This window comes from Phalangium opilio, unplaced genomic scaffold (genome assembly GCF_054372755.1).
Source record: "Phalangium opilio isolate 3A_F unplaced genomic scaffold, DU_Popi_V2 ptg000209l_1, whole genome shotgun sequence".
NCBI classification, from domain to species: Eukaryota; Metazoa; Arthropoda; class Arachnida; order Opiliones; family Phalangiidae; genus Phalangium; species Phalangium opilio.
The window spans coordinates 3,202,716-3,218,524 of NW_028324217.1; the positions used below are offsets into that span (position 1 = coordinate 3,202,716).

At 32.2% G+C, this 15,809-nt stretch overlaps 1 protein-coding gene across 4 annotated transcripts in view; it reads right to left on the reverse strand.

The window, feature by feature from the left end:
* Nucleotides 1–15,809, reverse strand: part of Pkc53E (Protein C kinase 53E) — a 109,617-nt gene that overhangs the window by 5,094 nt on the left and 88,714 nt on the right. Inside the window, exons 7-16 of one of the 4 annotated variants that reach the window (XM_089854957.1) lie at nucleotides 15,068–15,305; nucleotides 13,705–13,845; nucleotides 13,470–13,643; nucleotides 13,119–13,210; nucleotides 12,950–13,012; nucleotides 12,738–12,876; nucleotides 12,562–12,642; nucleotides 12,251–12,358; nucleotides 11,597–11,737; nucleotides 1,937–7,712 (exon numbers count right to left, since the gene is read on the reverse strand). In XM_089854957.1, the coding sequence (XP_089711083.1) occupies nucleotides 7,551–7,712; nucleotides 11,597–11,737; nucleotides 12,251–12,358; nucleotides 12,562–12,642; nucleotides 12,738–12,876; nucleotides 12,950–13,012; nucleotides 13,119–13,210; nucleotides 13,470–13,643; nucleotides 13,705–13,845; nucleotides 15,068–15,305 (1,339 nt within the window). In that variant the 3' untranslated portion in view covers nucleotides 1,937–7,550. Of the gene's footprint in view, nucleotides 1–1,936; nucleotides 7,713–11,596; nucleotides 11,738–12,250; nucleotides 12,359–12,561; nucleotides 12,643–12,737; nucleotides 12,877–12,949; nucleotides 13,013–13,118; nucleotides 13,211–13,469; nucleotides 13,644–13,704; nucleotides 13,846–15,067; nucleotides 15,306–15,809 lie in introns of those variants that run through there. The other 3 variants (XM_089854958.1, XM_089854959.1, XM_089854960.1) reach the window with 3 other exon arrangements.

Consider the following 15,809-nt stretch of genomic DNA (forward strand, 5'->3'; position numbering starts at 1 on the left):
CCCAAATTTCAAATTATTAGATTTTAGGAGTTCAAAACGTACAATTTTTCTTTTAAAATATTTTACAGAAAATTCGAAAAAATCAGAAGAAAACCTCGATGTTCGTTACCTGAAACTTAACAAAAGGTTTAAATACTTAACAATTAATAGTATTTACACAAATTTTTAAGGTCTATTAAATCTAATTAGTTTAATTTTAATTGCTATATTTAATTTAAGATTATTAGCAACGTCCAAATTTCCGAAATTGATTTAAAATAAGGGTATCATACTCTTGATAAGTATGGGTCTAAACGATATACGCACGCGTCTCGTACCGGTGTTTTTTTCTCTCGTAGATTCGCATCTCCTGGTGGCGGAAACAGAAACCATGATAGCCTACTGCGATCTCTACTTACTCTACCCGGCCGTAACCCCACTAAATTACCAAAGAAAGGAAATTAGATCATAGTAGGTTATGCCTCAATTCTGTTCCGGAAACTTTTAGACATAGATGTCGCTGGAGTCTCTGCAATTTTGTCTCACAGAAAACACTACGGTAGACCCATACTTAGCCATTATAGAGTTATGGTGTAAAAAGACTTAATAGACCTTTTAAACATAAAAAGCACTAAAATAGATATTTGTTGTTTGTGGTGATGTGTTTTACAACAATTAAAATGTAAAAAAAAAGAAGTTAGGTTTAACATATTTTGAGAGAAGAAGGGGGAATGTTTGTGGTGTGTGTTAATATTTTTTGATACGTAAATATTTGGTAAATTGGTATGGTTTGGTTGAAATATAAATGGTAGGTGATAGATATACGGTGGGTTGGTAGAGAAAATATATACTAATAGCAATAGATTTGTTAACAGTTAAAATGTTGAAAATGATTTACCAGATAATTAAATGGCCATGTTTAGTGTACATATTGTGCGCATGTACACATACACCGATGTTAGCAATCATGGAAAAAGATAAAATTATTCATAGGCAAATTAATTCATCTTTTTTCGAATGTTTTTTGTTGTCACTAGATTTTTTTGACACTTGATCTAGAAAAATGTCGAAAACTACAGGGACTCAAAAAAAAAATGTTGTTTTCAAAATATGAGTTCGTTCATTGATCTGAGAATGATGTTTAAAGTGAATTTAATTTGGTATTGTAATTACGGTTTCGATATTTATGTGAAAACAGTTTATTCATAAGTTCATAAGATATGTTCCTTCCATAAGTTTGTAAATTCTGGTAACTTAGAAACTGGAGCTTGTAATTTTGAAGTGATTGAAGTAGGGAAGTCATAGATTCAGGGTAAAGCGAGTGGCGCCTGGTAAGGAGGCGCTGCTGTCAAATTTGGGCTTAGTAAGTTCAGACTAAATAGGGCCTAGATGGAACTTGGTCCTAGCTGCAAAATTAATTAACCACCACCCACCGAGTGTAGTTAGGACTTCAATTGACTCGCTTAATTGTCGTTCTCCTTCTCGAACTAGTTATCTCGAGTACTGTAAGTCTCTCAGTAGCATTACGAACTTGTATATGTAGTGCCATTCACACTTATGGAACGGAACATATCTTATAAACTTATGATGAAACGACGCGTTGAAGAAGCTGAGGATCGCTGTATTTTCTTTCTGTCTTCATAGGAGTACACTACTTATGGGGATCTAACATAATATACTTATGTTAGTAAGCAAATTAGGTTTTAATATGCTTATACATATTCACTGTATTGCATCGTAACTTAAAAGCGCTTCTATACTTTCCCATTATTACGTAAGTGCAATACAACATGAACGGGATGAACCTTTAACCCTTGACTTGCGAAGAAAATTAATAAATGTTGAACATTTATTTTGGAGCTGAACTGATTAGCGAATTAATTAAAAAGGATAATTAACAATACCAAATTATTACTAACACTTTAAGTTAATTGAGGGGGGGGGGACTAAGAATATCTTGTAGAGATTCGAAAAACATTTAATAACAATTTTTCATTCCATAAAACCAAAAAAAAAAAATGTTTAATTAACATATATAATTATTTTGTTTTTGTTTAGATAATTCTTTGTAAATATTTATCCGTTTTTGCGTACGTGTGTACAACATCGTAATCTTTTTGAACCATTTATTAGGTTATTTAGAATTATTTTTTCGTATAGTAACATCTACATGTATAGTAAAAGAGTAAACTTGTATATATACTGTATATATATATATAATATTTTTTTAATTATTTTATATATTTGTTTGTATGTATTAAATTTAGGCCTGTGATAGTTTCAAAAATGTTTAGTTTTTTTTTAGTTATAATCATACCGTAGATAAACAGAACAAATATGTATATATATATAGCCCGGTTTTGCGACTTTGGTTGGTCACATGTTTAATATGATTTTGGCACTACTTTTTCGTATCTGTTGAAGTATGTTGACCAAAACGAAAGTATTGGTTTTGGTATTATAAAATTTGGAATTTATAAACCGAAAATGGAAGGTTTATAGAGAGAAAACGCGAAAAGAATGAAAAGGCGCCCAGCCAGCAAATGGTAAGAGCATTACTTTTGCACCTCTAAAAAGCGCAAAAGTAAAAACGTATTTTTAAAACCAAATTTAAGTTTTATAAGTTAACAACTCAATTTTTCCATTGAAATTCGAGGCTTATAAATCAAAAATAATTGTTTTTCACCATATTCAGGATTTAAAAACGAAAAATTAAGCTTTTCCCACTGAAATTCAGTGTTTATTAAAACCAAAATTTCAAGAAAAAAATAATTCCAAAATCAATACTTCCTTTTTTCGGCAACACATTCTGAAACAACCCTTTTAACACTATATAATTTCAAACCCCACGTCCTTAACAGAATTAACCCTTCACAGGTAACTATCTAAACAAGTCGCACGTGGATATCGTAAACCGCCAAAATTAAAACAAGATTATTATGTAAATAAAAATCTGATTTTCAAATAAACTTAAAATTAAAAAAAATTAAAATCCAAATATATAATAATAAGAATAATAATTAACAAATTAGAAATAATAATATTTTCATTTTCTAGGAATATAGACAAAGGTTCCGTATGTTCTTGCACCATATAATGTTCCTAAAAATCTTAGCTAAAAGTTGGAATTATCAATAAAAAGTTATAGATTTAATTAAGATATTTTTAAAAATTAACTAGAATTTAACCATTTTTCCTAACTTGGCACGATTTAGAAGGTATATAAGCTAGCATATCTAAAAATTCTAATACTCTATTATTAAACAGCTACGTTCATTAAATTTTAAGCGCCCCTTAATTAGATCTAATTACTAATTAGGCAAGGACATAAATATAATAATATAACTACATTAAAATTTACTACACGTGTATAATAATTTTGATAATGTTTTTAAATCCTTACATGTGCTTTTTTTAAATTCCACTTCGATATCAACAGCAACGTTTCAATATATACCTCTTATCATAAATATTAATTAACATTAATTAACCTTTAGCAATATTGTGCCCAACACTGATAGTGATATATTGTTTTCAACATGTGTTTGTGTGTGTATGTGTATGTGTAAACAATGTGTTTTGTTTTTGTCGTGTAATAAGATTTATAATTAGCAATTACATTTAGTGAATTTGTATAATTTTTTGAATAAAATTTGTTTAACTTCTTTGTTAATTATGTACATATTAAAATAGAACCATACGCATGTGCTAAGTATGTGTTTTGAAATAAGTGGTATAATAACCATAAGTTTGACATTATTGCAAAATTTCTTAATGGAGGTTCGTTTCCATGTTAAATATTGATGTTTTACATGAACATTATAACATTTTCATCCATGATACATGAGGACAAAATGTCCACTTTTATTGTGTCATCGTAAACCCTTCAAAAATGTCACACTTATTGTCGTTATACCACTTATGATCATGTGTATTAATCGAAAAAGTTGGAAGTTTTTGTGTTTTTAGAATAATTTTAGCTAATTTACTTTCAGTTAGACGTTTCTTTATTTACCCTGTTGAAACCGGTAGTAGGCCTTTTAAAGGGTTTGTGTGTTTAATTAATTTTAAGCTTAATTAGTGTTAATTGTACAGGCGGTGTGATGTACAACTTTACCACAATACCAAATTGTACACGATAATCGAAAAACTACGTTTTTTTTCCTTAAAAATGTTTCCTTAACCACTTAACACTTAAGATTAAAGTGTTAACATCACCTAAACGCACCAACAACTATTTACCTAAACCACAGCCCACTCGATCACGCAAGTTGGCTGTGCCTAAACACTAACTAAATGAACCAAATTCATCAAAACATTTCATCAATAATGATTTGATGAAACGTAATTTTGATGTACACTGCAATAGTACCTATATGTGCATATTTATATTCAAATAGAAAAATGTTAAACGTACAACTGATCGCGTTGCATTGCCCTTACCTTAACGGTTAATTTATATTTGTTTAGTGGCTCAATTCAGTTCAATTCCACCAAAACTCGACTCGAGCACAAATGCAAAACGTTAAGTTTAAAAATTACACATAAACATGCTAGCAGTTCTATAACGTTTGATATATATATATGAATTCGAAAAAGTTTGAAAGATAAACATTTTACAATGAAAAATGTGAAAGAAAAAAAAAAGATGCATTATGGGTAGTAAAGATCACGTGAGGGTGTAAAAGGAGAAATGTGAGAATTAAAGTGAGTTTTTTTATAGGAAAACAGAAAATAATATAGGAATTTTTAGAGAATTTTGAGGGTTTATTTATTTATTTATTTTTTTTGGAAATCTGCGATTTTTTGTTATTAATTAATTTTATTATTATTAATTTATCACAGCACTGCTTGGATTGAAAAAAATTAAAGAATTTGACTAATTTTATTTAATGTTAGCTGAAGTAAGGAGTCCAAATATAATGTTTATGTGCTCAGATTTTAACACGTTTTAAATAAGCTAAAAACAACACGAAAATAAAATTGAAAATTTATTTTGCTAATCGCGTTTCTGGCATGTTTAGTCGTCGTGTTTAGCACTAATGTTTTAGCTCCCATGTTAACGAGGTGAAAACACACGAGCACATTTTCATAAACTAATAATAAACTTAACATAATTTCAACGTTTCTTCGTGTGTTCAGGGGAATGTCTCAGTGTGCAATTAAGAAAGCACATAATAAAGGCAAAGCCACCAAATCTCAAATTTTTCAAGCTACTCCAATTTCAGAACTACTTTTTGTATAAACCGCCGGGCATTTTACTTTATGTAACCCTCCACCTAAGTCCGTTAACAGTACCAGAATCACCTAAAAAACACCGCTAAAATATAAAACATAACTCAAAAAAATGCAATTAACTAATCCTTAATTAATTAATTTCAAACAACCTTTATTACTTACAAATTAAATAAACTTAATTAAATTAACTATCCAATTAGGAAATTAATTTCCGCATTAATTAATCAAAACAAAAGAAGAAATCTAATTAACTATTTAAATAATTAAACTAACCAATTAGAAATTAAAAAAATTCATGAAAACGTAGGCCTAGGTAACAAAATTAATTTCAACAAATTAATTAGTGAAAATAGTAAGAAAATGTGAGATTAATAAAGTGTTAGGAAAAACACATTGATAGTGTCAATGAAAACAGATTCGAGCAAAAGATAAAGTGAAATAAAAATGAGTGATTTTAGTATGTATGATTGAGTGTTAGTTAATTAGGAAGAATTATAATTAGTGTTGATTTATCTGGCACTTAATTTGTATGCTAGCATAATCAGATAACACTTTGTGGATAACGATTAATGCGGGTTGGAAGGCATACAGCTAATTAGCTGTACGTGTTCATGACCGCTGGGGAATGGTTTTAAGGTGTGTATTTTTTGAACTGATTCAGATTAAATATTTATAATAACAATCAACAATAACAACAACAACAGCAATTAATGAAGACAATTGAATAATTGAAAAGGGTTAACGTTATGATAAACAAGACGGAAATACGGTTTGTTTGGTTCTTGCATCACATTTCGTGTTGAGCATTGACATTATTTTAACTTTTGTAGTGAAGGGAATTGGTATGGTATGGTATGGGAATATTGAGGTTTGTTTTATAGAGAGAAGTTTGCTATTCAATTGTTAGAATTAGAGTTAGGGTTTTTTGACCACGTTTTTGTGTTGAAGTTTAGAGTTTATGAAGCAATTTCCATGTGTGTAACTCTTAAGTTTGACTTTGATGTTTTTTGAAGTAAGTTTAATCTCATTTCGACTCAAAAACGTGTGATTTTTTTCGAATTAAATTTTCGGACTCAAAATTTGACATTTCTAAGCCAATATTTGCGTGTTCAGTCAAAAATTAACATTTTCTAAGCCAATTTTTGGGGTTTTACTCAAAACTTGACATTTTCAAAGCCAATTTTCGGGTTTCGGACTCAAAAATTAACATTTTCAAAGCCAATTTTCGGGGTTTCGGACTCAAAAATGAACATTTTCAAAGCCAATTTTCGGGTTTCGGACTCAAAAATTAACATTTTCAAAGCCAATTTTCGGGGTTTCGGACTCAAAAATTAACATTTTCAAAGCCAATTTTCGGGGTTTCGGACTCAAAAATTAACATTTTCAAGGTAAACTTTCGAGTTTTTGGACTCAAAAATTAACATTTTCATAGCAAATTTTCGGGATTTTTTACTCAAAAATTCACAGTTTCGAAGCCAAATTTGGGGTTTCCCTCAAATATGACACCAAAAATCCCCTAAAACGTATTTAAGAGACTTCTCTATATAAAACAACATCGCAATTTTCCCGGGAAGGGGGAGGGGGGGGGGAAGAAGAGGGGGCATTAATTATAATTAAAAACTAACCTAATTAACAGCGAGAGCGCGCGCAATTAGCCTAAAAATAACTTTATTCGACCCCAGTACCTTAATTAGCGATTAAAGAGATTACCATCGAAAGTTGATTAGGTAGGTTTGAATTCATTTTAAAGGCATATTAGTAAAATTTAAAAATAGTATATTATAGTTATAGTATTAGTTAAAGTGTGTTAAAAGGTGCATATATGTGTGTATTATATCATATCATAATTATTTATGTTATGTTTTAAAAATGTGAGGTATTATATATATATATATGCAGGCATAAAGTGAGTGTGTACTTTTTTATGTTTATGTGTATATTAGTGTGTTCTTTTGAAATTGGAAAATAACACGCATATATATATTATATAGTAGTATATGACAGGGAAAATATATGTATATGTATATATTTATATGTACTTTCAACTGTCTCTGGTTTACGAGATTTTTTCATCTTTTTGAGTTTCATCTCATAATTTTTAATTATATATCAGTTAATAATTAATTAAATTAATTATTTATTTAATTAATTTCCGTTAGGTCTTAATTGTATCTTTCCCCCTAATTACCTTAATTGTTTTTCTTTAATAATAATAATAATAATTACTTCCGAAAGATTAATATTAATGTTAATATTAAATTGGTAATGGTTGGTTAATATATATAATCTTAATTCCTATTAATTATTAATTAATTTGTACGCCATTAATTAATTCAGAGTCCAGGTTTAATTTCGGCGTAAAATGGATTGGTAAAAGTGAATCCGTCAAATTCGCTGCCGGTCAAATTATTGATGACGACCATGTCAGCCGGGGTCAAAGTCGTTTTCGCATTCGTGAAGATCGGGTCAAAATTTTCACCGGCTCGAGGATTTTTCTGTGTGCAAAAAAAGAACAAATAATGGGCAAGCCAAAAAAAAGTAAATAAATAAATAATACAAAAAATAACAAAATAAAAACTCTTAATTGGATCAATCATAATCTTAAGGGTTTAATTGCTAAATTGTTTTATAACTTTTCAATTGAAGAACCACATGCCTTGATCGGTTTGATAATAATGTACAGTACGATGCTCTTTAATCATGGATATGTATTATGGATTCCCATCTATTAAAGCATTTCGTTCAGGCGCCCGTTCAGCAGAGAAAGAAATATAACTTCCAACCCCCAACCTTGTGTGTGTGTGAGAGAGAGAGAGGGAAGCTCGTGTTTTCTCTCTCTTTATCTCTCTCTGCGCATGGGTGAAAATTCAAACCCACCACTCACGATACTCCGTTTCTCCGGAGATATATATCGTTCCTTTTCCCCACGTGGCCTAGCTTCTCCTCTGACTCAATTTATAGCCGCTTCACATCCGCGAATTTGGAGGCCAGCTTTCGGCAATAGTTGGGAATCCATTATACGTAGTATTTAAACATATCTATGCTCTAACTTTGATTAACTCGTTATTAAAGGGCAGTTATGTTGAAGTTAAGCGTTACACTTCGCAATATTTATAGATATTTCTGAACAGAAATTGGTGCACTACAAAAAGTGCACTTGATTTAATTAGTAAAAATCAAGCTTTATTTTGCACATTTTAAGGTATTTTAAACTACCAATATTGTTATTGTAGTCGAAATTAAACTGGTGCTATCTTTAAAATTATTTTAAATTCCGGTTAAAATAATTAACGTAACAATAAGGATGACCCTAATGAATTTGCAAATTTCGTTTTACGAGTTATTTTCTAACATGAACTTGATTAGTAAATAAACTTAGTAGAAAAATAACCTTTCATATTCGTATTTTTAAAAACATATCTATGTAAAATGTTTATAGTAAAAATAAATTTGGGGCAAAGGTCTAAGTGGTTCTTCAAAAGAATAATAACACGTTTTAAATAAACTTCTCAATTACGTCTAATAAATAGTTTCTAATTCCTTAACTCCCTACAAATACTTAAGCGATACGTTGTCTTACACGAGTTATAAATTAAAATGCATGCAAATGAAGGAATATAAATTATATAAAAACAGCCATGCAATAAAAGCAGAAGTATTAACAGAACAGCTACGAAAAAAATAACGGAATAAACACCTAGAAATTAAAATAGCCAAAGGGTATTGAGGGATCGAGGTTTGAACGTAAATCAGCACATTAATAATGAAATAATTGGGCAATTCTAGTATCTACAGGGTTAAATAAATAAAAAACAAAGCCAATGTTAGAGCCATTATGTCCTGTTTTGCCAAATTTTATTTAAATTCGACACACCAGAGTTTTGTTGAGTGAAACCGGCAATATTTTTAAATTAATATTTAGGGTAAAATGGGTAAATTCAAGCTTATCGCGATTTTCATGAACTTTTTGTTCCAAAAAAAAAAGGAAAGGCAGGGTGGTAAGCCTGAAGTACAGTGAAATGGTTCTATGCGAAATCAATTTTGAATCGTAAATTTAACTTCTATGTCATTGCGCCTCCACAAGGACATCATCTTAAAATTGATTTCCCATCCTGTATTAACTGAATTTCCTTAATATATACTTCTAATAATTTTGTTCAAATAATAATGCCCAATTTTTGTTTTCATTGACACAAATAAAAATACTAGACGGGGAAGCAAACCGATATGGCACTTTAACCGATATATCGGTTTAAAGGGTTGGTGTCAACCGCGTGCGTTATATGAGATCGCGATATCTAAATAGGTGATTATTCATGGGTGTCATCAAACCTTTGACGAAAAGTGGCGGATGTCTCGTGAATTCCCATCGTACTAATAAAAACAAGGTGGTTAAATAAAAATTTCACCGTTTTTAATTTTCACGAGAGTGAAAACTGAATTAGCGAAAGGGTTAAGCTGATCGATAAGTTATCGCTTGCTTTATAACTAAAGACGGTAAAATTTTTAACTTGACCACCTGGTTTTTATTAGCACGAGGGGAATTCGCGAAACAACCGCCCCTTTTCGTTCAAGGGTTGATGAAACATATGAATAATAGCCTATTTAGATATCGCGCTCTCAGACACCAACCCTTTAGACGATAGTTATCACTTGCGATAACACGCTTTTAAAGTTAGAGAATTGCCCCCGATATCGGTTAAATTGGGTTAAATAATCGGTTATATCGCAAAGTTTAAATAATCGGTTCCAGTAAAACTTCAATATCGGCATCGGTTAATAAATTGTTATCAACCATCGTTAAAAATTACGACGCTACATGATAAAATTTGATTCTGAAATTTAAATTTTCCTAAAAAATGTAGGCTTGAAAAATCGGATGAAATTCTTCTTGAAATATTGTAGATTTGATTTGATTTCAAAATAAAACGTATAATTGTATGTTTATCACCATTATTTTAACATTTAATAAATAAATAAATTTCTACTTCAGGAGATTTAGGCCTACGTATGTTACTATATTTTCAATATTTTGTGTACTTCTTTGTTTGTTACGAAGAAACCTTATTTTCATTATTAATAGGACAGAGTTAATTAGAGACGGGAATGGTAATCAACCCTTAATTAAAATTAAACATGCTAATAGTAAAGATGAAATAAAGAATACTGACAAGAAGACAAAGAGAAAATAGTCCACAAAAAGAGAAAAATATTTACAGAATTTCGTGCAAAATACTAATTATTTTAATTATTAATAATTAAAACTTAAATTTAACCTTTAACCCTAGAGGTCACCACAAACTTACCAAACCATAATCGATGTTTAAAAAACTAATTAGAAATTAGAATTGATGCTCATTACCCAACATGCTTAAATTAGGTTTAAAAAAACCCAATTAAATCAAATTGTATTTAAACCATCATGACACAAATATGGTTAAAAAAGTACCATAACCAACAGTCACAGCAAAATCCCTTTATACCATTTACCATAAGCCACATTGACAAAAACCCCACACAGTTCAATTCAATTCAATTTTAAATGTTCCATAACCATCCACGAGTTGCTATCAAGACCAAGGCTTAGCATTATGGACGATAATTTAACCTGACTGTAGTCAATTCTCGTGTCTTTGCAACGTAAATTTTCATTATGATTGCGTTGCAAATTACGCGACATACTTATGGAACATAACTAGAGATTTCTATATCATCAAAATCATTTGATAAATCGTCGTTATTCGCGATACAGTTGGCAAGGCTTAAGTAAAAGTAAACACTACTAACCCTTGCACCAAGCAACGCGAATAATGTTTTTCTAAAAAACATGTTTCTCAAAATTAAATATTTGAATTTGTTGCGCATCCACTGGCCTAGATGGCGGCAATAGAGTGAAATAAATAATGGCTGCTTACCCTCTAGGCCAGTCGGGAACCTACTGCTGAACGCAAAGGCTTAAAAATACCTACCTAATTCCGCAATTAAACCTAAATTTCTAGTAATACTAAATCATGAACGATATTCTTAAAAATTTCAAAATTATTTACTCCTTATTCCATTGCATCTGCCGAGGCTTATGGCGCCGATTTCAAGTGACAAATAATGCGTCGTCTGCTTATGAGTATTAATTTTGAACGGATTCGTCAGTTGAAAATCGAGTGATAAGCCTTGGCACATGCACAAGGAATAAGGTGGATTAACGAAAGTGTGAAAATTATCTACTTATTCAATTTATCTAATTCAATCAATTGTAATAACTAATAAAACTACCGTATGATAAAACATCGTGCTTGTAAATCGACAAAATGCGTTTTTTGATAAATGAAAAATAAAGATGTTTTGAAAGAAAATTAAAAACATATGAAAAGCATGGACTTACGATTCTTGGTTTAAACGGCGGTTGAACTTCCCTGTTCTCAATCTTTAACCAATCAATGCGACGGAAGAAAGGGTGGCCCCTAACATCTTCCTCACCGCGAGAACCGCAACCCAATCGTTTAGCAGGGTTTTTCGTCAAAAACTGCAAAAACGGTACAAAATTCTAATTGTAGACGTAGAAAAACTAGTTGCCGACATTCGTTAAGCCTTGGTTTCTAAACTTTGAAATTCCACGCGACTAACAATGAACAACGTCACGTGATTACCGAATATAGTCGGCCAATAGTAAGGAAGAACTAATACAAAGCAAACTAGCAAATAAAATCTAAAACATCCGTTAAGCCTTTGTCTTTTGAAAAATTAAAATTCGTAATATCACGTGATCAGTTGTGGCTAATACAACAACGCGCACTAGAACATGAAACTTAATTTTTCAGTTCAGCCTTTGTCTTTGTGAAATTCCGCGCTTTAAGAACTATAAGAGTAATGTCACGTGGTTATTTGCCACTAATACAACAACACGCACAAGAACATGAAACTTCAATTATAAGTTAAGCCTTTGTCTTTATGAAATTCCGCGCGTAAAGAACTATAGAGTAATGTCACGTGGTTAATGATTAGGGTTAGTAGTAGGCTTAATAAGTTGCAGACTTACCCCTTTGCAAGTATCTTTGGCTTCCTTTGAGAGAGATTTTGGATAGGAGACATTGTGATCTGTTATGGAAGCGAACAACTCCTCTTCGTCTTCACCGTCAAATGGAGGCTAATTACCGGCGATAATAAAACTAAGTTAATTAATATTAACAATATTTAAATAGATTTAATAGATGAGCGTTTATTTTCAACTATCATTAAGAAATAAGCATTACGACAACAAGAACATGGTGTAATTTTATTGTTTTTATGTTACTTATGAAAAAAAAAAAACAAGGACTAATAATTAAACTAGACCAAACCATTTCTTACCTGTCCAACAAGCATTTCATAGAGTAAAACACCATACGCCCACCAATCAACTGACTTGCCATAAGGCTGGTACAAAATTATCTACGAAAGAAAACCCCCCGAACAACACGCTTGTATTTCGATTGTAGCATATCAGGAACAAATAGGGTATAATAGAAAGTAAAAACGATGCTTACCTCAGGGGCAATATAGTCAGGAGTCCCGCAAAACGTCTTAGTCGTTTTATCGCTACTGATACCTTCTTTACACATACCGAAATCGGCTATTTTGATGTGGCCATCTTGATCAAGCAATACGTTGTCTAATTTCAGATCTCTGTTTACAATAAGTCAGTTCAGTTCATATGCGTTATATTTTTTTAATTCGGAGTTACAGGATCTGTAAATACCTGTAAATAATGCCCCTGTTGTGTAGGAAGAACAAGCCAATTGCTATTTCTGCTGCATAGAAGCTGAAATAGTAATTATTTAAATGTTAGAAATAAGCAAATGTGCAATTGAAAATGAAGACGTGATATGCCTGTAGGAGCAGATATTAAAAAAAATAATAATACTTACACCGCTACTGGCTCTTTGAATTTGCCACATTGTTGAATTTGGAACATGAGATCTCCCCCATTTACGTATTCCATAACAAAATATAATCGGTCCTAATTAAGTGTAAAATGTTAATTGTTTTTAGCAGAAATGCAATTTTCACTCAAAGTATCTAGGCGCGCTTTGTGAGAAGAGCTCTACTAATCTTTATGTGTAACTAAATATACTATAATAAGCCTCCCTTCGGCGTGACGGATAGTAAGTTCTGAAGCCCGGCCCACAAAACCCGCATAGAAATTAACATGGGAGATCAATCATTCCTAGTAGCTGTATGTATTCCTGAAGTTATATGCAATATGGGTTTATACTAACCATTGTTTGGAAACAAGAGTGTAGTTGCACTAGAAAAGGTGGTTTGCTGGCCAAGGCTAGCACCCGTTTTTCAACCATGGCACATTCAACATCATCGTCTTGAATTATAATATCTTTCTTCAGTATTTTGATGGCGTATAACTCGTCGGTACCTTTTCGTTCCGCGAGCATGACCTGCGCACAATTTAAAACTTAACACTATTGCGCACCGTGTTGGACAAGGTTGCGTTCGCACCTTTCCAAAACTGCCTTTACCGAGCACCATGACAAAGTTGAAATCGGACGCCCTGATGACATCTTGTTTGCCCATGTTATGAGGAATGTCAGTCATTTGAGAGATTTTATCAGCTTTTTTCGTAGCTAATGATAACCTTGACTGTAAAGGTCCAAGATGGCGGCAGAGAAATAGGAAACACTTTTAGTTCTACCAGTATTGTTTTTGGGTAATATTGTAACATTTAGGCTTAATCATGTTTCAATGTCAGAACAAAGCTTCATTTCACAGCCATCTCTAAATATTTTGTGTGCAGTTGATAGTCAGGACGTTGTTAGACACACAGGGACATTGTGCTTCAGAAAGGAACAATTGAAACCAAGTGTTGACAGTCATTTGTGACGTGTGGAATTCAATAGGTTATCTACAACAGATGTACTGAAGAGCTTGTAGTTTTCTGTGTCGATTCAGTAATTATCATTAAGTTCTAAACCTGAATGATGCAGGGGATGCTCTAATAACTAATTACTGGTTGGCAATCCTTAAGGGCATGCGCAGTTAAAGTTAAGAAACGGGGGAGGAAATTTCTCTAGCCCCTATATCAAGGTCAAATTTCAAAATACTGTTTAAATATTGGAGCACGGTGTGGATTACTAAAGTTAATTGGATCTTGTCTCTTAAACAGAAGAGAGTGCATGAACCTTTAAAGGTAGCCTCAATGTCCTGACTACCAAGTACCAGCATCATTTAACACTATTGTGTCGTTCATATCATCATAGTACAATTCAAACAAACTTCTTGTGCCAAAGTCATTCAATATTTCTACTACAAAAACCAAAGTTCACAGATAATAACCCAAAGTATACTTCGTTCACGTTTCCCAACCTTTAGCTGTAGACGGCGCTATGTAAAATGAGAAGAACATGACCCTCCTCTCAACCCCTACACGAACCAACCAATCAAATAAGAGCTTATTTTTTTGAGCTCAAAGGTTTAAAGAAAATAGTACTCTATAGTGACGATCCAAACGTTAATTCTTGGTACTAGACCTAGCATCGGCTACTACATTGAGCCTGTTCACGCATGTTCCCTGTACTACGGTCGTGAAGGTAATCAACCCCAAAGGGGGAGGGGTCGACACTATTCCGAGAGGAAAGGGGGCGTTCCTCATATTACACATCGCTAGCAATCATCAATGAAGTACACTTTTTGTTTTTATCTATCAACGTTTGCTATAAGTGTCTACAATCATGGCAATTTCAGTGGTTGTCAGGCGATAACAGTCGTGCGTTGCGGTTTACCGTGAGTGTTGTTGTTGGTCACGACTGATTTTACGGTTACGAACGACATCGAGATGGTGTAATAACTTTGCTCTTTTTCTCACCGTTCCTACCTTCATCTGGCTCTTCAACTCCGAGATATCGCCATCATCCGGAGGCACGTGGACATTGTAGAACTCGCCTTCTTCAGCCGTTAGCAGTTTGTACCAACCCTCCGCCGGGTTCTTCATGATTTCCGAAACGCCGAACGACAATGATCCCATGAAATCGTTCCGAGACGTCCGGTCCCAGTCCCAAACTTCTAGCAGCAACCGCCGGTCCTTGTCCTCAGGCCTCAAATCACTAATTAACATTCAAATAATAGGCCTAATTAACGAGATTTAAAATAACAACGTCTTCAATCATCAAATTCATAACGGATTGTACATCACATTAAAGTAAGGTTTTAACAAGAATTTATACTTCCTTAAATTTAATTTCCCTGATTAACTTCTTTGGGAAATTCCAAAGAGTGTATTGTTTGGAATGCTATTGTGTCAGCTCTTAATTTGTAAATTTTGTTTTAAAATATATTTATTGTAACAAGTGCAACAACGCTACTGGAACACGTGACGTGTTTAAAAATGATTGCCATTTTCGTAAAGCCAATCAAAAAAATTTTCCCCCTCAAAATTAAAATAAATTGTTAAAAAAAATACTTAAAATTTCTTAACTTAAAGTTAAAAATTGTATATTCTGCAAAAATAATTCAAAATACGCTAATAGAGTAGTGGCACTACATGTTAATTTCTCATAGAACATAACGTAGCCAAAGGTAGGGAGGTGCCATTACTCTATAAATATGGT